The sequence below is a fragment of the Schistocerca americana genome, chromosome 2 (genome assembly GCF_021461395.2).
Source record: "Schistocerca americana isolate TAMUIC-IGC-003095 chromosome 2, iqSchAmer2.1, whole genome shotgun sequence".
NCBI classification, from domain to species: Eukaryota; Metazoa; Arthropoda; class Insecta; order Orthoptera; family Acrididae; genus Schistocerca; species Schistocerca americana.
The window spans coordinates 353,999,765-354,024,111 of record NC_060120.1 but is presented as its reverse complement, the minus strand read 5'-3'; the positions used below and the strand labels follow the sequence as shown (position 1 = coordinate 354,024,111).

The window sequence follows — 24,347 nt, the reverse complement described above, 5'->3', positions numbered from 1 at the left end:
ATGTTGCAACAGAAAAATGTTAAAAATTGGTGAACTAATAACAAATGAGGAGGTTCTCCGCAGATCGGCGAGGGAAATAGTGTACGGAAAAGCTGACAAGAAGAAGGGACAGAATGATAGGACCTCTGTTAAGACATCAGGGAATAATTTCCTGGGTGCTTGAGGAAGCTGTGAAGGATAAAAGCTGTAGAGGAAGACAGAAATCGGAATACAGCCAGCAAATAGTTGAAGACGCAAGTTGCAAGTGCTACTCCCCTCCACACTGCCCTCCAATACTAAATTGGTGATCCCTTGATGCCTCAGAACATGTCCTGCCAACCGATCCCTTCTTCTAGTCAAGTTGTGCCACAAACTCCTCTTCTCCCCAATTCTATTCAACACCTCCTCATTAGTTACTTGATCTACCCATCTAATCTTCAGCATTTTTCTGTAGCACCACATTTCGAAAGCCTCTATTCTCTTCTTGTCCAAACTATTTATCGTCCACGTTTCACTTCCATACATAGCTACACTCAATACAAATACTTTCAGAAACGACTTCCTGACACTTAAATCTATACTTGATATTAACAAATTTTTCTTCTTCAGAAACGCTTGCCTTACCATTGCCACTCTACATTTTATATCCTCTCTACTTCGACCATCATCAGTTATTTTGGTCCCCAAATAGCAAAACTCCTGAAACTTCCTGGCAGATTAAAACTGTGTGCCCGACCGAGACTCGAACTCGGGACCTTTGCCTTTCGCTGGCAAGCGCTCTACCATCTTTTTTTTTATTTTAATTTTTTTAATTCTCAACCATCTGAGCTACCGAAGCACGACTCACGCCCGGTCCTCACAGCTTTACTTCTGCCAGTATCTCGTCTCCTACCTTCCCAACTTTACAGAACCTTGCAGAACTAGCACTCCTGAAAGAAAGGATACTGCGGAGACATGGCTTAGCCACAGCCTTGGGGATGTTTCCAGAATGAGATTTTCATTCTGCAGTGGAGTGTGCGCTGATATGAAACTTCCTGGCAGATTAAAACTGTGTGCCCGAGCGAGACTCGAACTCGGGACCTTTGCCTTTCGCGGGCGAGTGCTCTACCATCTGAACTACCGAAGCACGACTCACGCCCGGTCCTCACAGTTTTAATCTGCCAGGAAGTTTCATATCAGGGCACACTCCGCTGCAGAGTGAAAATCTCATTCTAGCAAAACGCCTTTACTACTTTATGTGTCTCATTTCCTAATCTAATTCCCTTAGCATCACCTGACTTAATTCGACTACATTCCATTATCCTCGTTTTGCTTTTGTTGGTGTTCATCTTATATCCTCCTTTCAAGACACTGTCCATTCCATTCAAGTGACCTTCCACGTCCATTGCTGTCTCTGACAGAATTACATTGTCATCGGCGAACCTCAAAGTTTTTATTTCTTATACATGGCTTTTAATACCTACTCCGAATTTTTCTTTGGTTTCCTTTACTGCTTGCTCAATATACAGAATGAATAACATTAGGGAGAGGCTACAACCCTGTCTCACTCCATTCCCAACCACTGCTTCCCTTTCATGCCCCTCGACTCTCATAACTGCCATCTGGATTCTGTACAAACTGTAAATAGCCTTTCGCTTCCTGTATTTTACCCATGACACCTTTAGAATTTGAAAGACAGTATTCCAGTCAACTTTGTCAAAAGCTGTCTCTAAGTCTAGAAATGCTAGAAATGTAGGTTTGCCTTTCCTTAATCTTTCTTCTAAGATAAGTCGTAGGGTCAGTATTGCCTCACATGTTCCAATATTTCTACGGAATCCAAACTGATGTTCCCCGAGGTCGGCTTCTACCAGTTTTTCCATTCGTCTGTGAAGAACTCGCGTTAGTATTTTGCATCCGTGACTTATTAAACTGATAGTTCGGTAATTTTCACATCTGTCAACACCTGCTTTCTTGGGATTGGAATTACTAGGTTCTCCTTGAAGTCTGAGGGTATTTCGCCTATCTCATACATCTTGCGCACCAGATGGTAGAGTTTTGTCAGGACTGGCTCTCCCAAGACTGTCAGTAGTTCTAATGGAATGTTGTCTACTCCCAGGGCCTTGTTTCGACTTAGGTCATTCAGTGCTCTGTCAAACTCTTCACGCAGTATCATATCTCTCATTTCATCTTCATCTACCTCCTCTTCCATTTCTATAATATTGTACTCAAGGACAACTCCCCTGTATAGACCCTCTATATACTCCTTCCACCTTTCTGCTTTCCCTTCTTTGCTTAGAACTGGGTTTCCATCTGAGCTCTTGATATTCATGCAAGTGGTTCTCTTTTCTCCAAAGGTCTCTTTAATTTTCCTGTAGGCAGTATCTATCTTACCCCTGATGAGATAAGCTTCTACATCCTTACATTTGTCCTGTACCCATCCCTGTTTAGCCATTTTGCACTTCCTGTCGATCTCATTTTTGAGACGTTTGTATTCCTTTTTGCCTGCTTCACTTGCTGCATTTTTGTATTTTCTCCTTTCATCAATTAAATTCAGTATCTCTTCTGTTACCCAAGGATTCCTACTAGCCCTCGTCTTTTTACCTAGTTGATCCTCTACTGCCTTCACTATTTCATTCCTCAAAGCTACCCATTCTTCTTCTACTGTATTTCTTTCCCCCATTCCTGGCAAATGTTCCCTTATGCTCTCCCTGAAACTTTGTACAACCTCTGGTTCTTTCAGTTTATCCAGGTTCCATCTCCTTAAATTCCCACCTTTTGCAGTTTCTTCAGTTTTAATCTACAGTTCATAATTAATAGATTGTGGTCAGACTCCACATCTGCCCCTGAAAATGTCTTACAATTTAAAACCTGCTTCCTAAATCTCTGTCTTAGCATTATATAATCTATCTGAAACCCTTTAGTATCTCCAGGGTTCTTCCATGATTCTTGAACCAAGTGTTAGCTATGATTAAGTTATGCTCTGCGCAAAATTCTACCAGGAGGCTTCCTCTTTCATTCCTTAGGGAAATCCAATTTTGCACCCACTAATTGCGGGTCTGGCATCTTCTCGTTAATGTTTCTGTGAACTTATGAGTTAAAATATGCAGAATTACATCTACGCCTTCCCTTCCTGTGTATTTTATTAGCATTGCCCCTTTGTAGAATTTAAGTCACCGTTTTTATCGCCTGCGTTTATTGTTTATTATCTTCTTCTTCTGTTTTAAAAATTCTGTAGCCTGAAGAGCGGCGTACTAAGCTGCTGCCAGCCCAATAAAGGGAAAAAAAACATCTACGCCTTCGTGACTTATATGTTAGTTGATGCCATCTCGATTACAGCGGCAATGGAAAATCAGATCGCGCATGAGGGAACTCTTAGTGGCCTCCCAGGACGACACTGGGAGGATGCCTGTGCAGGTTTTTGTTGTGTGTGGAAACGCGGTTTTAGTTGCTGTTGGCATTTCGCGCCAGTAAACACCAGCGCCGGTATGAGGGTAGGTCAGCGCGCAGTAGTGGTGTTGTCCGGCATCGGTCGCTAGGAGCGCTGGTGGCAGCGCCGGCGCAGGCAGTGTCTGCCCGCTGCCAGCTGGCGGGTGCCGGGCAGTAGCAGTGCGATGGCGGCCGCCAGCATGGCGCCGCTGGACGCCGTGTTCCCGGCAGCGCCGTCGGCGCCGCCCCCGGCGCCGGTGCCCCACCTGCTCAACTGGGTCTACCTCACGCTAGCCGACCGCCAGCCGCCCCCAGAGCCGTCGGCGCCGCCGCCTCCGCCCCCGGTGCGTACAGCGCTCTGCCGCCGCGTGCCACACGGAAACAGTGCGGTTGGACTCGTTTCGATGAGCGCAACAGTTTGTGTCTAAATATATGAGTGTCTTCAGTGTCCTGTTCAGTTTTAGTAAAGCACACTGGTGGAAAATGGAAGGGAGGACCCTAAAGTAACTGTCCCATACAAAGGTGTTTCTTTCACATAATGGCTAGATGACATTGAGCACCAGAATCTTGTTTAGCCTCTCCCCAGCCGTTGCAATGCAGTCCTGCTATCGTGGTTGTAGTGACACATCATACTGGCAGACAGTGTTCCGTACTATGTCCACCTGTTATTGCAGCTGATCAAAGGATGTTGTCAGCGTCAAGACTGGACCAGATCCTGTCCTGTAAACCCTCTACGATGATTAGGTCTGATGACAGTGCCGCTCAGTCCTGACGAGGAACGTCTTTGAGAGAGTCTTCGGTGACACGACAAGTGTTAGCCCGTGCGGCTTTTAGAAGTTCCCAGTGTGTAGATAGTTTCACGCCATTTCGCGATATCTGCCGCGTGTTAGGATGGTGCCAATACATTTTGGCGCAGAGTGTACACCTGAAGGTGGCCAGAAGATGCTGCGTCGAAATAGCTTGGCAGCAAGCTACTGACATCTGTCAGCCTTCCAGAAATTTCGTGAAACAATGTGTGCACTGGCTTTGCCCCACGGAAGAGCACATTTCCCTCACGTTATAGGAACGTCAGCTAAACGGTCTGGATGATATTGTGGTAACGCCGTACTCAGTATTTCCTCAACAAACATCAGAGATCTAGCATCATTCCATAATATTTGCCTGCAGAACCGTATGTTAAGAATACGTTTGAACTGTATGCTGTGACTCGGCGCGCCTGATATCCAGAGCTGCCAGCGCTCGTCTTCATAAGTTAGTAAGCTGGAAACGGTTCCTTATGGCAAATTCCTACTGCAGTCAGCAGTGGCTGCTCATCAGAAATGGCAATCCTGGAAGTAATCTGTGAACCTGTGCCATCCGCAGCCAGTATGCCGAGGATGTGCAAAACACAGCATCGGTATTAAGACACAGCAGACACATCATGTCCATCGTATATGCCATCTATTCCTCAGAGTCCTCTAGACTTACTCAGGCCCACAATACAAGCCTTAGGGAAAGTCACGCAATTCAACCAACTAATGCCGATCTGGAACGTCTACACTGCTTACTAACTCATTAGTATGCCAGAAACAACAGACCATCTTTCAACAAGTCAAATGCAGTTGTTGGTAGCTTACCATTTTCCTCCTAATCCAAAGATTTGGGATTCAATCCCCAATCGTTCCTAGGGTTTGTCAAAGCACTTGTTGCTTCTTTCATCTCCGGCAACGACTTGTTAATGTGAAAAATGCCAAGCTACACCATGGTTCGAAGTCCACATTAAACTATAGGCCTCCTCTATAACTGGCTGGATACGTTACTTCAAAGATCGGAGGAGGACAGAAGCATACCCCTAGTGAAAGAATCAAGCCTAATGCAATCAACTTCGCGTTGAGGACAGCTTAATTTTTTTTTTTTTAAGTGTCACCCACTTCGTCCAGAGTAGTGCCCTTTGCACCACTGAGTTTATAGCCGTCTGCAAGAACCCTCTGTGTCACGCATTAATTTTCCTGTAGTTGCTTAATCCCATGTCTGATTCTATTCATTTATCCTTTCGTCGGCTACTGCATGTACCTATTCAGTTACATGATTCAAACTCATTACTTTTACATTTTATATCGAATCAAACACATATAATGCTAACATCATGTTCTGCAGGAAGAAGGCAGCCTGTTGATGACAACAACAATATGATTGGGCTTACGATGAAGCGGGAATTTTATGCTCACGAAAAAAAAGGGAAAAACGCTTGTTACAGTTGACTACAGAGTAGTCTGGAAATGGGGAAACAATGATGCAGTCAGAGTTATTAATCTTGTGGCTGAACTGTATCCATCGAAACTGATATCTTATTGTCAGTGGTTTAACCGATAAGTAAACACTTGTTCCTGAGTTTCGCCAGACGGTAAAAAGGCGTAGTTCTTGCGCGGTTTTGTGGAAAACAACACGCATAAATTTTTTGGGCAGTGAAAGGAACTAATGGAGATGCGTGCCGCCACAAATGGGCTCGTATGTCGAAGGCGACCACCACTGTCTAAACAAATTTACAGCTTCAACCTTTGTGTCACACACTTTCCATCGGAGTTCAGGGACGAATCTGTGGTATATTGGTCGTCTACAGCCACCGGGATGATCGATTTTAGTCATGGCTGTCGTAAGATAAAGACACGGTTTAAGGTCGGTAAATTGTCGCGCTTCAATAGGCAGTTTCTTAGTAATGCGATCAGTATCAAATCTTTCTTCTCAGATTTCTTATATAAATGTAGTTTGAAGTTTTGACCAGAGAACTAACACTCTCAGTGTAATATAGAATGCAAAACTAGGTAGCTGGTTAAGATATTGTGCTTGTTGTTCTGAGGTCCGCCGCGTTTGTAAGTACTTCTCGTGACAGGCAGTCGCCCCTGAGTAGACTGGCCCGCCAAGCGTCATAGTAGAGGCTGTCCAGCAATCGCGGATGTCTCATGAGCTTTGCTTAAAATAATATTCACAGCCGATCGAACGTGGAGGGATATCTACAGTAGCGCGTGACGAATGGAAAATAATCTGAAACCGAGGTGGCAACATTTAGTCGAAAACTGAGGTATCTCCGCTTTTAATTCGCAATGACACATTTTAAACGGGTTATATAAACCGAGCTACGACTTCTCCTGAGGTAGGTTCGAATTCAAGCACTAATAATACTACGCTAAGTAGCTTCGCCAAGACAGTACTCTAATATTAGAAATGGAAAGGTAAAACGGAAGAACAAGCCAAACTGATTAATATCCACGTGTGCTTGATACATATTTTCCAAAGTCTTAGTTTTCGTAGAACCTATATTTTTACTACCTCGAATGCTGATGTCGGACAAGCAGAGTGAAGGGAACCATTGCCAGAAGGTGGGCTTGGATCCAGAACATGCCGTCTAAATTACGGGCCTGCTGTCCTCTTCTAGGTTTCTTGTGATTTTGCCAGGTCTCTACCATTGAGTTCCAAGGTGGTTCATCCATATTGTTCTAGAGCTTCAATTTAATCACACGAGGCGATACCGGAGCCTTATCGTGGGAAACTTCGGAATCATAACTATACTGCGCCACACAATGAAACGATCACTTTTTCGAAACCCCGTAAATGTCTCCCCTTACGAAACGTACGTTTGAAATTTGTGTTAAAAGTGTCTACACTATACCTCCGCAAGGATGCAAAAGTGTGGTGCCTTGCGACATCACTTTCGAGCACGGAGGTGCTTCAAACAGCAAGGTGTCGACACATGCGATAAAAACGCCAGAGCTTAGAAGTTCGTGTGAGATACAACACGGGTTAAAGATGTCGCATTGGCACCAAATTTCGCAACAATTCTGTCCAACGCCACCGTGGACATGTCATACGATGGGAAGGTCGTCACAGGCCCCAGCCCCACATTTCACCCCTTCTTTTGAAGCGTCTGCTACGGATGTCGGAACCGCGATGCCGACCACTGAAAGCGAAAACATTTCAGATACACCTGTGACGAAGCCCTGGTCACTTGCAGATAGGCAACCCCTTCGACATCTCTCCGATTCCGGATGGCGTACTAGCAGCCGCCAAGAGCAGGAGCACGGCCTGCCTGCAGGCGCCTAGAACCCTCGTCGTGGGTTCTGCGTGTACAGGTACATTTTTAGGGTGCTCAAGAAAGATGGGCGGGTAGCATCGAGAATATAGCCGAACTGCGGGGATCTTAAGGGACCCTTTGCCATTGTAATCACGTATGTGCCAATGTCACACTCTACCACGATCACACCGCAAGATGGCGCGAAATAGGAGGGCTGAAAAGCACAAACACTATTTGCTGCTTTGGATCACATTCAGATTTCGTCCTGTTGCTCATCGCTGTGCGCACTGTCTTTCTCGAGTGCGAAATGACGCCCTTTATACCACTCCCTAAGGCCTTTTAGTGCCCATTATTAGCGGTGGTGGGTCTGAAATGTTTCCTTCAGCCACCCACAAGAAAACTGCGTATTTTCAAAGCTGGGTGTGCGGTTCCGAACTTCAGCGCAGAGCTGTCAAAAGAAGGGATGAAATACGAGTAAAAAGGGATGCGACGACATTCTCATTGTGTGACACGTCCATGGTGTCGTTGAGCAGCACTGTAGTGAAATTTTGTGCCAATTTGACAGTACTAACCAACGTTACACCTCGCATCAACTTCTGAGCTCTCACCTTTTTTCTCAGGTGGCGACACCTTACTGTGCGAAGCGTCGCCGAGGCCGAAGGCGACGTCGTAGAACGCCACATTTTCGGCCCATTTCTCTTACGGGTAGCCGAGAAAAACATTTCAGAGGCAATGCCATTCAGGATGCACACCATTACAGGGGATGGGTGTCTGCAATTTACAGACAAATTTCAAACTTATACGTCGCAACGGGAGGGAATTACAGGCTTTGGAAAAAGTGAACCTTCATTTGTGTTGTGAAGTGTGGACTGAGGTGACAGTTCCATGGGATGCCTCCCTAATACCTTGTCAGACTTCCTTCTGCTGGCTTAGTGCAGCATGTCGACGTCGCATGGACTCAACATACCGCTGGAAGTGCCGTGGAGAAATATCGAGCCATGCTGCCACACTGAAATCCATTATTGCGAAACAGTTGGCGGTACAGGATTTTGTGAACGCACTGACCTCTCGATTATGTCCCATAAATGTTCGATAAGATTCATGTCGGGCGATATGGGTGGCCAAATCATTCGCTCGAACTGGCTAGAAAGTTCTTCAAACCAACAGCGAGCTATTGTGGCCTGGTGACATGGCGTATTGTCATCCACAAAAGTTCCATCGTAGCTGAAAATAGTCTCCAAGTAGCCGAACAAAGCGATTTACAGTCAACGATCTATTCATTTGGACCAGAGGACCCAGTCCATTCCATGCAAACACAGACCACATCATTATGGAGCCACGACCAGCTTGCACAGTGCGTTGTTGACAACTTGGGTCCATGGTTTCGTTGGACCTGCGTCACACTCGAAATCTACCATCGGCTCTTACCAACTGAAATCGGGACTCGTCTGACCAGGCCAGGGTTTTACATCGCCTACGGTCACGAGCTAGGAGAGTCGCTGCAGGCGATGTCGTGCTGTTAGCAGAGGCACTCCTATCGGTCGTCTGCTGTCATACCCCATTAACGGCAGATTTCGCCGTACTGTCCTAAAGAATACTTTCATCGTATGTTCCACTTTGATTTCTGTGTTTATTTCAAGCAGTGTTGCTTGTCTGTCAGCACTGACAACACTGCGCAAACGCTGCTGCTCTCGGTCGTTAAGTGACGGCTGTCGGCCACTGCATTGTCCGTGGTGAGAGGTAATGCATGAAATATGGTATTCTCGTTGCGCTCTTGGCAGCATCGATCACAGAATATTGAATTCCCTAACGATTTCCGAAATGGAATGTCCCGTGAGTCAACCTCCAACTACCATTCTACGTACAAAAAACTGTTAATTCCCGTCGTGTGGCCATAATCGCATCGGAAACCTTTTCACATGAATCATGGGGGTACAAATGATAGCTTCACCATACGCTGCCCTTTTATACCTATGACTTTCGTCATCTGTATATGTGAATATCGCTATCCCATGACTTCTATTACCTCAGCGTATGTTCAATAATATCAATATAGTGCTGCTCATTAAAATTGCAACAACGTGAAGATGAAACGAAACAATCAGCAAACCAACTGTACTAGGCACTAGTATATGGGAGTTCATTAGCACTTCAGTAGAACCGCACAATGCAGCCAAGAGAACCGTCATCTAGATTCTGTATCAAAGCAAAGATTGTGAATCCGTTTTCTCGTTCAGAAATCGCATTTAAGTTTCGGTTATTTGCGAAGAAATCGTATAATACCTCGTTGAGAAGGTAAGCGTTTGCCAAAATATGTCGAAATCAGACACCGGCAAGATTGTGGCCCGTCGGAGAGTGCAGTTTGTCAATATATGTATAATAAGGGGAGTTGTCAAACGTCAGAACTTTGAGCCGACATCCGCCATGTTAGTAGCCCCAAACATTAGCATCTGGTGCAAGCGCTTTAATAAAAAATGCCAGCTTGCGACATTTGCGGGTACATTAATCATTCTCATTATAGTCCAAAGCTCAAAGGAATCACGTTTCATTCGTAAGTCTACGCACTGAAGCGATATTTTCTTTTATATACTTGAATTTTGGTTGTGCTGTTAACTTTTACTTTAGTTGTTTTATTTCTGCCATTTGACTTTAAATTTGCTATCAGTCCAACTCGAAAAACTCTCTAGCTGAAGTATTTCAGAAGGAAAGCCGGAAAGTGACCAAACAATAACACAATGTTCTCAGCATTTGTGGGAAGAGAACAAAGACTGAACATCAGTTTCGTCGGTCCATGCTAAGGAAAATACTCGATTACGAAAGCAGCTTTTTCACATCACATACTTCTCTTTTTAGTTATTCGGAACATATAATAACAAAGTTACATTAATGAGGTGAAATGCGTCGCATTATTGGATCAGATATGCATTTAAGACGAGAAAATGTCTGAAAATGCATTTCTGACGCTCTGTTATTCACGAAAGCAGTATACCATTTCCTATTTAAATAACTGTAGCGTGCACACGTCATAAGTTAAGGACAAAAAGCAATCGCAAACAGTGGTCTGCTAACGTTTTGGGGTTACTGATATGGTGGTGTCGGGTTCTAAACAACGTACAGCTTACGTATGTAGTGCCGTCACCCTTAATTATACCTCCATCAGTGTATCGTTTCGCGATGTTCCTGCTCGCGTTGGTGAGAATCTCACCGCTGTCTGACGAATGTGAAATCGATGAGTTAAGGTAAGCCATACCCATCGTCATGTAGAATCTCAAGGCCCATGCGAATACTGCCCGAGTGGATAGACGTATTACTGGATGTCAGGTTCAATTGATATGCAAACAAATATTTTTTCTATAAACCCAAATAAGTTTCAGCACCTTTGTGGCACCGTCATATGGATGTTCTTTATTTAGTTCCGTAATGTACAAACGTGTTTTAAGTAACAACGATTCTAACGAAATTAGATCTGAAAATTTTTTTCTGCTGTTGTCATTGCCTTAGTTTTTCTACTTTATTTGGGCCCCTTTGTACACTATTGGAGTTTGGTAGCTTGTCATCTGTAATTAAATTATGATAATGTGAGTTTGAGATGTTCCGTCGTCCGCAAAGGATCGTTGAGTCGCGTTACGTAGTTTGAGTCAGGAAGTGGGCTTATTAGCAGCAAGGGAAGTTTCCACCTGGACGGTGCGACGATGTTAAGAAAGTCACGGGCTGTCAGCACAGCGACCGTTGTTGTTGTTTCCCTTGGCGACGCGGCGACCTTAGCTGTGGTGCGTCCAGCGCCAACGCTAGTTATAGTAGTGCTGTGATTCCTAGCCTGAGGGTAGTTAGGCCTTGAGGGGTAAAATGAATTTTCTAAGGGGTGACAACAAAAGGGTTCGATAGTGTTTCGATAACGAAAATGGCGCCCGTACGGGAGGGGAATAGCGATTGGCGTACGGGAGGGTGCTGTCATTGAGTGACTGTGGGAGGATACAAGATGACTTAGACAAAATCCTAGTGTGTGTTGTGAAGGGCAGCTAGCTCTAAATGTACAAAAATGTAAGTTAATGCCGACGAGTGGGAGAAAAAAACCCCGTAATGTTTGAATAAAGCATTAGTAATGTGCTTCTTACACAGTCAGGTCCATTAGTCGATTAAATACCTAGGCGTAACGTTGCAAAACAATATGAAATGGAATGAGCAAGTCAGAATTGTAGCAGGGAAGGGGAATGGTCGACTTCGGCTTATTGGGAGAATTCCATGAAAGTGTGGTTCATCTGTAAAGGACACCGCATTTAGGACACTAGTACTACCAATTCTTGACTATTGTTCGAGTGTTTAGGATCCGCTACAGGTTGAATTAAAGGAAGTCATCGAAGCAATACAGAGGAGGGCTGTTATATTTATTACCGGTAGGCTCGAACAACACGCAAGTATTACGGAGATGCTTCAGGAACACAAATGGGAATCGCTGGGGGAGAGCGACGTTCTTTCCGAGGAGCAGTGCTGAGAAAATTTAGAGAACCGGCATTTGAGGCTGACTGCAGAACGATTCTACTGCCACTAACGTACATTTTACTTAAGATGAAGTTAGAGATTTTAGGGGTTGTGCAGAGGCACATAGATAGCCGCTTTCCCCTCATTCTGTTTGCGAGTGGAACAGGAAAGGAAATAGCTAATATTGGGAGACGGTACCCACTGCCACACACTGTACGGTAGCTTGCCGAGTATGTGTGCAGATGTAAGTGTAAATCATTTACTTGAAAGGAAAACGTCTGATTACACTGTATTTTTTCCTTTCCCTGAGAGCTAGGGCGATGCCCCCCCTCCCCTTCCCCTCCCCCTTGCTCCCAAATATGAGCACCATTGGTCACGAAACTAAATTATTATTTAAACAGTTCGTTACTATCACTATTTATTAAGACCTCAGTACTAATGACATAAGTCACCAATAATTACATTCTTTTTCAATTACAAACATTAACTCGTGATACAGTGTGGTGGAGGTCGCATCTTGTGAAATGAATGTGTGGCCTTCTTCGCACTCACATAGTCAACGCATCACTTACATACTTTGTACCATGCATCTGGCACAGTAAAACTGAGAGACAGACATCACACGTGCTTGAATATTTCATGAAAATGCATTCTCCGGATTGTAGGCATTTCCGGCAGCGGGCCAGGAATTGCTCCATAATGGGCTTCGGAACAGATAAACGAACTAATTGACAGCGCAACACAACTATGTAATGGCTACTACAATGCTGTAGGGTCTACAATGAATTATTATTATTATTATTATTGTTTTTGTTGTTGGTGGTGGTAGTGGCAGTGGTCAGACGCAGAGCGTTGGCAACTTTCCAATTTCTGGCAGTTCAAAAGTGATGAGTCCAGCAATCAAGTGATTTACACCCAAAGCACAGTGTACAGATTGAAGCTTGGTTCATTTTAAATGAGGTGCACGGTGCGGGTGAAGCAAGTGTCGCTAGGGAGAAGAGTGGTACAAAGAAATCATGTTTTGCAGCGAATGCCTACCCTCAATATCGATTTCTTTTCTGAGAAGGAGTTGTAGGAAGCACTCATGATGCACTCAGAGAATTCCTTCAACAGCCTACTAAAGAAAGAGCGTTAGAAATACTCAGAACTTACTGCCTTATTCACTAATTATTTCGTGGTTTAAAAAAAACACTTTCAAAATCTAAATATCTGTCCTCTCTCGTCGTTTTAAAAATAAAAGCGTTCAAGGAAAATTCTGTTTCATTCTAACGTTTAGTTAGGCACAAATATTTATGACGGGGAGTGGGGAGGGGTAGTAGCTAATATCTGACTACATACCGGAGGATAGTCTCACGAAGGTTGCAAATCACTGCAGTAATGGCACCAATTCGTCTTTTCAGACGAGTCCTGGTTTTGTTTAAAGTATTACGATGGGCCCCCTGCGACGGCTCCGAGGAGCCGGAACGTTGCCAGATTGCATTCATCATTGCCATATGGATGTGACGCTGTGAGGTTCCATTGGATAAACAACACGGTCATCTTCAGTTCATGTAGCCCGTAAGTTCGATAAATTTTTGACGTGACTGTTCCATCTTCGAGGTTTCAACCGCATAGCTCTAAACCGCAAGTTACTCGTGCCGTCTTGACCTACCTCGATACACGGGGTGTACTATTATTGGCACAGTAAGCAGGTTTTCCAGATATCTCACCGGCTGAAAACATCTGGTCACGAGTTGTCGAGAGAGGGCAGGCCATCACTAACCGCCCACTCACCACGATCGATGAACTGTAGCACAGGGGTGAAGCAGCAAGGAATAACGCTCTCGTATCTGTCATTTTAGCTCAGTTCGACTCGATGCCCAGCCGGGTTAGAGCTATCGTTGCTGCTAGATGTGTGTATTTGCTGTTGCACCCTAGATATCTCCAAATTACGTACAAATTTCATCATGTATTCTCCCTAGTATGCTGTATGTGCACAATAAATCAGAAATCGTTAGTTCCTATTTCTCCGTGTGTTGCAGTTTCAGAGGGAAGCAGTGTAGTTACAAAAAGCACCTGTAGACCAGTACATCCCAGTGCAGGAGCAGAAGAGCGTTTGGCGCCATCATAGGTAACACATCTCCAGATGTCGTTTGGCAGGAATAGCTAATTTTAAAAATTTACAGGGTGACCCAGAAGTCTGTTTATATTTGAAAATGCACTAATTGAGAGCATAGTATAGGTAAAGAGATAAAATTTGACACACATGCCCGATATGACATGAGGTTTTATTGAAACCAAAAAACCAGTGCAAAAACTGGCCAACAGACGGCACTGGACAGCAACACTTCAGTGACGCCGCATGAGACCACCCACAACCACAGAATTCAGCTACCGAAAATCATAGAACTGTCGTGGTAACATCATTGTATGTCGAAAAGCCGCGACGTAGTGTGGAGTTAGCACATCAGTCGTAATCGAATCCTTTTTCTTCGAGGGTATGAGGGGTGCTGCTTTTAAAATTGTCAGCGGGACAGGTGTGAGGTACGCCGATATATTACAGAATCGCACCATCCCTTGCTTGGCTGATAAACACCTGCTGGAAGATACGACTTTTATGCAGGATGACGCTTTGTCTCATATTGCTACATCCAATTTGCACAAATTGATTGGTGAGGATTGCGTGCTGAGCAGCTACTTCCCTCATTCTTGGCCTCCCATATACTCAGACCTCAATCCTTGTGATTACTGGTTGTGGAGTTACTTAGAGTCGAAAGTCTACCGCGATCGTCCAACCTTGGGCGGCCGCGGTGGTCTAGCGGTTCTAGGCACTCAGTCCGGAACCGCGGGACTGCTACGGTCGCAGGTTCGAATCCTGTCTCGGGCATGGATGTGTGTGATTTCCTTAGATTAGTTAGGTTTAAGTAGTTCTAAGTTCTAGGGGACGGATGACCACAGATGTTAAGTCCCATAGTGCTCAGAGCCATTTGAACCATTCGTCCGACCTTATTAGGGGTGCTAAAAGACAATATCCGATGGAAATTTCTCATCATACCTATTGATTTTCTGTGCTGTCCACAAGGTTGCCCCTCGACTACATGTATTGTTGATGAATGACGGCCAACATATATTGAACATTTGTTATAAGAACTTTGTCTTTGCTAAAAATCAGTTATTATGCTAATTATTACTTTTCTATCATATGACGCGCCATCTGTCGGTCATTTTGTGCACTTTTTTGTTCCATTTCAAGTATGTGTGTAAATTTTTACCTCTCTACCTACATCATTCCGTGAAGTATTGAATTTTCAAATGTTGACGGAATTTTCGGTCACCATGACCTTGAGCACCTACTTTTAAAGCCTGGTTCTATGTGTAACTCTCATAATGAATTATTCCCTTGGCGAGAGTCAATAATGACTCCTCTATACATGTTAACTTAATCATAACGAACACATACTTCACTTGCGTCAAAATACTGCCTTTCTGTTAACGTAATCTGTTTGTACTGGCAAATAAGCGCTGAACGCTGCTTGAACAGCAGGGTCGATAGGAATGGAGAAGTAGGTTAATATTCGTAGGAATGAGGGAAATTCTTCTGAGTTGTCTCGATAAGAACTTGTCATAGCTTTCGTTCACCTTTTGTCGCATTGAGCTGTAAAAATGCAATACTTTTTGCACTGAGCTGGTAAGAAAAATGTTTCTTCCAACAAAATACACATTACCGTGTAATTACCAAGTAGATTAAATTAGAGAAATTTAGAATACAGGGGGTTATCGACAATTTTTCTCCCCACGTTCAGTCAAGTGAATCGTGTAGTAAGCGAAAAGCGGAGGCGAGAGGGGTTTTGGGAGGATGATGATTTAAATACAGTCGCAGAACTGTAATCTGGATTGCAAATGCAGTTATCTACGGTATTTAACATAGACTACTGCCCGTATACCGAAGACAAACTCTAAAGCTCGTGTTTTAATGGTTTTTATCACTACCTTTGAACTGGAAGGGTCACTCGGCCTATCGGTAGTCAGATTATGCAACATAAACTTTAGACAGTCCACAGTGTGAAGGGAGAGTGATGATGATGATGTCCCATACTCCGAGGAGCGTAGGGGACAATGCGGGAAACCCGCACCGCCGTACTAGGCAAGGTCTTAGCTGAGGTGGTTTGCTATTGCCTTCCTCCGACCGCAGTGAGAGTACAATACACAATTTCACATTCGTGCATTCGTTAAATTAACACATTATATAGCTCGCAGTCTTGTCAGTCATTGTACGGAACTTATCTCTTAAATCGGCGACGTCAGTTACTATAATAACAAAATACCATCACTGTGCCTGTATGACAATGTGAACACATGAGCTATCAACATCATTTGTACTTTCAATCCATACAAAGAATGGCGCTTATGATAGCTAAAATAAAGTAATGACGTTAGTACACCTGCAGAGTTTCCTGATTATACACGCTTGAGAGCGTAGGAGTCTCTGCCGACTACCTTGCAGACGTTGTTCAGGAATGTAAAGCGAGTATTCTGACGTCAGGATCGCACTGTCTCTGATGATGCAAAAAGGTCTGGTGGATAATAATAGTTGGATCCTAGTTTAATTGTAGAACATGATCAGTCCCGCTTCACCTCTTGATGTTCAGTGCCCATCTAGAATGGTACAACTATCCATCTAGTAACTTTCTGGCGATATGGGGACCGGGGCATTTAATACAGCACATTCACTCTCAAAGTACTCTATCACGAGTGTAGTCTTTCTGTGTGGAACATATTCCTGCTGAGAAATTCCACATAAGCTTGGAATGGATTCAAGTGATCAGAAATAATTTTGACGTCAGTTCTCCGTTTTTATAATGGTTTATGCAACAGGTAACAGACCAGCCACATAATTTTACTGACTGAATCGTTCTGTTTATCTTTCGAGCAGTCAATCCCCTGACGCGACTACTGACGTAAAATAATGTCAGAGGAAGTGTGATGCATATCACTCATTCACACTGTTACATGGGCCTGCCACAGCCACTGAAGTGGTAGCTGGCTGCGTCTTTAGGTCAACATCTTCGCATGTACGGTGCAGTGAATGTTATGCCTCGAAATACCGTCGTATTGTACTCGGTTTGTTGGAAGACTGCCAGCTATTCTGCTTCAGAGCTTGCGGTGTATACATTCTGAGATAAGACGTGGACTCGCAAACGCCTTGTGTACTAGCCACTTAATCGGTGTTCGGCCGTGGATAAATGTTAAATAACGCTGTTGCGTGAAGACCGTTCTAAGACACTTATTCGCAGTGATTAGACTGTCACAGTCTGCACCTCTTAAATAATTTTGAATCTGCTCTCTGCCTTTGCCACCAACAGATTCTAATAATTTTTTCTGTGTCTTCAGCTTCTGTTACACGTAGCGAACCCTCCAACTGACCTTAACGAACTGATCCTTAATGCAGCTATTTAATGAAAATGTCCCAACTGATTAAGCGCTTCTATAAGTAATCTACCGTTCTTTCACCTAAGTAGATAATGTTACTTATATTTCGGTCCTCTACACATATTTTCCTTTGAAGCATTTGTTCACAATTCAAACCAAGGACATCAGTTCGTAGATTGTTGCGCATGCATCCGTAGCCTGGGAATTATATCAGTACGAAAAGGTAACTGCAAAAGAGAGAGTCCGTTGACAGCCCACGTGGTGTCTTTCACTAAACTTTCGGTTAAAATGTCTGACAAATGAGCCAGCCGAGAGTGGACGTATGGCAAGCACTAGATACTGGATAGGTACATAGCAGTGTGATCTGCTAAATGTGCGAATTGGAAGTGGCATGATATGACAATTGCATAAAGAATAAAGGGTTGCATTTATGCTACCTGGTAGACAACGAGGGATAGTGGACTTTCTCGATCGTTATTCTGTGTGGTGTTTATCTGTGTTTCATGTCAACATTGTCTAAGTTCTCATTTACGTCAAGTCTATATTTGAAATATTTTCTATTGTGTTCGTTAGTTGTCCCTCTTTGGCTTTAGAGCTTATTATTGTATAATCGATTTAAAAAGACATTTTTCCTTGTTTATTTCATCTATGGACTCTGATGCCCCTTCCGTCTAACGCTCTGAAACCAAAACTGTCGCCGGCCGGAGTGGCCGAGCGGTTCTAGGCGCTACAGGCTGGAACCTCGCGACCGCTACGGTCGCAGGTTCGAATCCTGCCTCGGGCATGGATGTGTGTGATGTCCTTAGGTTAGTTATGTTTAAGTAGTTCTAAGTTCTAGGGGACTGATGACCTCAGAAGTTAAGTCCCATAGTGCTTAGAGCCATATATGAACCAAAACTGTCATCGCCATGCAGTTGTAAAGATTTCCTTACTTCGCGTGCATTGGTATCTTTCTTTAGGAAAGTGTCACAGTTGTATGAGAAATGCAGCAGTCTGAAAATTAGGTGAATGCGACGACTGTGTATAGACTGTAGTGTCCTGTTTTTATTTTTAACGCTTTGCCGTCCGCACGTCTCGTACAAATTTATTCGCTTGGCGCCGGCAGCGATAAGTCGGATTACTTGGCTTGTCGCCGACCGCTTGTCATCTTTCCGTTGATGACAAGCTTCAAACACATTGACTTTTGCGCGGTTTCATTTTCAGGAAATCCTCTATTTTGCCGTATCGTTCCGCAAACTCGAATTTTTCTTTTCAAGTAACTTCTGTGCAGGTTCTACACTGTTATAATAACTATCCAAGCAAAAGTGATGCCACATTCCATCAGAAGGTGTCAATAGTTTCATCACTGTTTTTGCTAATGGCTGTCCAGCGCCGGAATATATCTTGAATGAGGAAATGTAACCCGTACTCGAATCACACAGTATCCGAATGAGTGTGCCGTATTTCGTAATTTTCGACGGATTGTAAACTTTCAAATTTAACCGTCCACGCCACGGTATCATTCCTTCATCAATTGAGATGTTTTGACTTAGATTAAACGTTTCTTTAAACTTTTTGGAAAAATAATCAGTTACGAATTGCACTTTGACAAGCCGGTCGGTATTATCCAGTTTATTGTTGCTGTCGGAAAAATGTAAAAATGATAATATTTGTCTGAATCGGTTGCGGGACATCGTTTAGCGAAATATCGGTGTGTCTATCAATGGATTCGTTGACCACTAATCATTGATCCTTGCTTTTCTTACAATTCCCATAAGGATAGCAAGCCCAAACCATTTTCTAAGCTCGGGTCCCGTAACGTCGACAGATTTGGCATTTTCTTAATCCAGTTTCCTTCTATTGCAATTTTGACTGTAGTACTTTTTGGTTTCGTTGCTAATATATTCAAATAGATCGTTACCAATATATAACTACGATATCCTCGATGTTCTGTGTATCTTTGGGAAACATGTTTGGACCCGGGGATCCTTCAAATTTATTATTGGTCCTCGGTAAATCAAAGTCTGGCCACTGTGCACTGTCTTCTTCGTCTGATTCAGCCGAATCCGTTGGCAACCGTAGCGTTCGCCGAATTCTTGTTGGACGTATTTCACTATCTTCCTACGATTCTGCTTCACTTTCAATTTTTTTGTGTGCAATGTCTTCTTCCCAATCGGCCAAGTCGTCCGGAACGTCAGACAAGATGTCCGAACATTCATCGTAAATAATCCTGTTGTCTCTTTCGTCCACCATGATGAAAGGGCACAAGTACTTATAAAAACAAAACACTTGTTCACGTGTGTAACTTATTGTTACCTAAAAAAACACCAACAGAATGCAAAGGATACTAACGTGCTGTCGCCGGCCACTGCACGATACTATGCTCACGACACCACTGTGGTGTCGCCGGCCACTAAGCGATACTATGCAGACGACACCAGTGTGATGTCGCCTGCCGTTGACCGCTATTTCGCGCACGACACCACTGTGGTGTCGCCGGACGGCATAGTGTTAATAACGTGAGGGTGGAACTTGTTGCCGAAAGACAGCCTACACCAAGAGGGCCTCCGAACTTATCACCACCATACAATGCTAACTGCGCCAAGTGCCTTCAATCCGTGAAACGGTACAGGGAGGTTAGAATTTTAACCGAGGACTCTGGTCCATGGTCTGGTGATCAGGAGCTGAGTACCAGCATCTCTTCTCGTCAGTTGGCCAAGTTCTGTAGGTGAATCTACTGGGCTTGTAACTTTCTACCATCTAGTCTAGTGCTGTCATACTTGTCTGTCTTAGCGACGTAGACTAAGCAAGCGGGCAACAATTGCTAATTATAAATGTCAGCCCTTGACGCGGCATTTCTCGAAGGCTCCTGGTGGGTTTTGGGCAGCGACGCCTCGTCACGTTCCATTTCACACTCGGCGGGGTAGTGAGGACCAGTGGCTGGCGACTGGCTGCGGGCGCGCGCGCCGCTGTCGCTGGCTTTTTCCGCAGGCAGCGGGGCCTGGCGCTTCAGCAGGGGTCCTGGCCCCAACACCAACATCCTGTGTGGCGGGCTTCCTGTCCCAGTGAGCCAGGCGCTCACAGGCGCACCGCTGCAAACCCGAACCCCTGCTCCCTTTACTCCTCACCAGTGTTCCACAGAGTATTGGAGCGACAGAGCACTTCTTGTTAATCACAGATGAAGGGTGAGACGAATATTTGTTTGGTTAGTCTAACCTGCGCCCTTGTTTTCTACAACTTTTACCGTTATCCAATACAATAAATACTTCTTCTTCTGCACTTCAAGTACACTACTGGCCATTAAAATTGCTACATTGAGAAGAAATGCAGATGGATATTCACTGGACAAATATATTATACTAGAACTGACATGTGATTACATTTTCACGCAATTTGGGTGCATAGATCCTGAGAAATCAGTACCCAGAACAACCACCTCTGGCCGTAATAACGGCCTTAATACGCTTAGGGCATTGAGTCAAACAGAGCTTGGATGGCGTGTACAGGTACAGCTGCCCATGCAGCTTCAACACGATACCACAGTTTATCAAGAGTAGTGATTGGCGTATAGTGACGCGCCAGTTGCTCGGCCAACATTGACCAGACGTTTTCAGTTGGTGAGAGATCTGGAGAATGTGCTGGCCAAGGCAGCAGTCGAACATTTTCTGTATCCAGAAAGGCCCGTACAGGACCTGCAACATGTGGTCGTGCATTATCCTGCTGAAACGTAGGGTTTCGCAGGGATCGAATGATGGGTAGAGCCACGGGTCGTAACACATCTGAAATGTAACGTCCACTGTTCAAAGTGCCGTCAATGCGAACAAGAGGGACCGTGACGTGTAACCAATGGCACCCCATACCATCACGCCGGGTGGTACGGCAGTATGGCGATGACGAATACACGCTTCCAGGGTGCGTTCACCGCGATGTCGCCAAACACGGATGCGACCATTACGATGCTGTAAACAGAACCTGGATTCATACGAAAAAATAACATTTTGCTATTCGTGCACCCAGGTTTGTCGTCGAGTACACCAGCACAGGCGCTCCTGTCTGTGATGCAGCGTCGAGGGTAACCGCAGCCATGGTCTCCGAACTGATAGTCCATGCTGCTGCAAACGTCGTCGAACTGTTCGTGCAGATGGTTGTTGTCTTGCAAGCGTCCCCATTTGTTGACTCAGGGATCGAGACGTGTCTGCACGATCCGTTACAGCCATGCGGATAAGATGCCTGTCATCTCACCTGCTAGTGATACGAGGCCGTTGGGACCCAGCACGGCGTTCCGTAATACCCTCCTGAACCCACCGATTCCATATTCTGCTAACAGTCATTGGATCTCGACCGACGCAAGCATAAATGTCGCGATACGATAAACCGCAATCGCGATAGGCTACAATCCGACCTCTATCGAAGTCGGAAATGTGATGGTACGCATTTCTCCTCCTTACACGAGGCATCACAACAACGTTTCACCAGGCAACGCCGGTCAACTGCTGTTCGTGTATGAGAAATCGGTTGGAAACTTTCCTCATGTCAGCACGTTGTAGGTGTCGCCACCGGCGCCAACCTTGTGTGAATGCTCTGAATAGCTATTCATTTGCATATCACAGCTTCTTCTTCCCGTCGGTTAAATTTCGCGTCTGCGGCTCGTCGTCTACGTGGTGTAGCAGTTTTAATGGCCAGTAGTTTATTAGACCTTTGCCTCTTACGGTGCTCATTCTTCATTGACCTTTTCAGAATTTTATGTCCCCCCTCCCCACCTTCCTTTCTTTTGAGTCATCAATTTTCTGACTGGTCTGACGCGGCGCGTCACGAGTTTCTCTTCCGTCCAAACCTTTTCATTTCAGAGTAGCATTGCAACTTACGTCCTCAATTATTTGCTGGATGCAGTCCAATTTCCGTCTTCCTCTACAACTTTTACCCTCTACAGCTCCCTTTAGCACCATGCAAGTTATTGCCTGATGTTTTAGCAAATGTCCTATCATCCTGTCCCTTCCTTTTGTCAGTGTTTTCCATATGTTCCTTTCTTCACCAAGTCTGCGGAGAACCTCCTCATTCCTCGTCTTATTAGTCCACCTAATTTTCAATATTCTTCTGTCCCGGTTTTCCCACTGTCCGTGTTTCACTGCCACACAGTGCTGTGCTCCAAACGTACATTCTTAGAAATTTCTTCCTCAAATTAAGGCCTATGTTTGACATTAGTAGACTTCTCTTGGCCAGGGATGCACTCTTTGCCTGTGCCAATCTGTTTTTTACACTACTGGCCATTAAAATTGCTACACCACGAAGATGACGTGCTACAGACGCGAAATTTAACCGACAAGAAGAAGATCCTGTGATATGCAAACGATTAGCTTTTCAGAGCATTCACACAAGGTTGGCACCCGTGGTGACACCTACAACGTGCTGACATGAGGAAAGTTTCCAACCGATTTCTCATACACAAACAGCAGTTGACCGGCGTTGCCTGGTGAAACGTTGTTGTGATGCCTCTTGTAAGGAGGAGAAATGCGTACCATCACATTTCCGACTTCGATAAAGGTCGGATTGTAAAAAATGGTTCGAATGGTTCTGAGCACTATGGGACTTAACATCTGTGGTCATCAGTCCCCTAGAACTTAGAACTACTTAAACCTAACTAACCTAAGGACATCACACACATCCATGCCTGAGGCAGGATTCGAACCTGCGACAGTAGCGGTCATGCGGTTCCAGACTAAAGCGCCTAGAACCGCACGGCCACACCGGCCGGCGGTCGGATTTTAGCCTATCGCGATTGCGGTTTATCGTATCGCAACAATGCTGCTCGTGTTGGTCGAGATCCAATGACAGTTAGCAGAATATGGAATATGGAATCGGTGGGTTCAGGAGGGTAATACGGAACACCGTGATGGATCCCAACGGCCTCGTATCTCTAGCGGTCGAGATGACAGGCATCTTATCCGCATGGCTGTAACGGATCGTGCAGCCACGTCTCGATCCCTGAGTCAACAGATGGGGGCGTTTGAAAGACAACAACCATCTGGACGAACAGTTCGATGACGTCTGCAGCAGCATGACTATCAGCTCGGAGACCATGGCTGCAGTTACCTTTGACGCAGCATCACAGACAGGAGCGCCTGCGATGGTGTACTCAGCGACGAACCTGGGTGCACGAATGGCAAAATGTTATTTTTTCGGATGAATCCATGTTCTGTTAACAGTATCGTGATGGTCGCATCCGTGTTTGGCGACACCGCGGTGAACGCACCCTGGAAGCGTGTATTCGTCATCGCCATACTGGCGTACCACCCGGCGTTATGGTATGGGGTGCCATTGGTTACACGTCTCGGTCACCTCTTGTTCACATTGACGGCACTTTGAACAGTGGACGTTAAATTTCAGATGTGTCACGACCCGTTGCTCTACCCTTCATTCGATCCATGCGAAACCCTACATTTCAGCAGGATAATGACCGACCACATGTTGCAGGTCATGTACGGGCCTTTCTGGATACAGAAAATGTTCGACTGCTGCCTTGGCCAGCACATTCTCCAGATCTCTCACCAACTGAAAACGTCTGGTCAACGTTGGCCGAGCAACTGGCTCGTCACTATACGCCAGTCACTACTCTTGATAAACTGTGGTATCGTGTTGAAGCTGCATAGGCAGCTGTACCTGTACACGCCATCCAAGCTCTGTTTGACTCAATGCCCTAAGCGTATTAAGGCCGTTATTACGGCCAGAGGTGGTTGTTCTGGGTACTGATTTCTCAGGATCTATGCACCCAAATTGCGTGAAAATGTAATCACATGTCAGTTCTAGTATAATATATTTGTCCAATGGATACTCATTTATCATCTGCATTTCTTCTTGGTGTAGCAATTTTAATGGCCATTAATGTATGTCTTCCTTGCTTTGTCCGTCATGGGTTATTTTGCTTCCAAGATCTACAATTCCTTAATTTCGTTTACTTTGTAATCACCAATTCTGATGTCAAATTTCTCGCTTTTTTTATTTCTGTTGCATCTCATTACTTTGGTCTGTTTTTCGGTTTACTCTCAATCCA

The 24,347-nt window shown here is 44.7% G+C and overlaps 1 protein-coding gene across 1 annotated transcript in view; it reads left to right on the top strand.

Annotated features, from left to right (window-relative positions):
- Positions 1-3,577: 3,577 nt before the first annotated feature.
- The window catches only part of LOC124593721 (zinc finger CCHC domain-containing protein 24-like), a 203,578-nt gene continuing 182,808 nt past the window's right edge, over positions 3,578-24,347 (top strand). Inside the window, exon 1 of the mRNA XM_047132033.1 lies at positions 3,578-3,728. Coding sequence (XP_046987989.1) covers positions 3,585-3,728 — 144 coding nt within the window. The 5' untranslated portion in view covers positions 3,578-3,584. The remainder of the gene's footprint in view (positions 3,729-24,347) is intronic.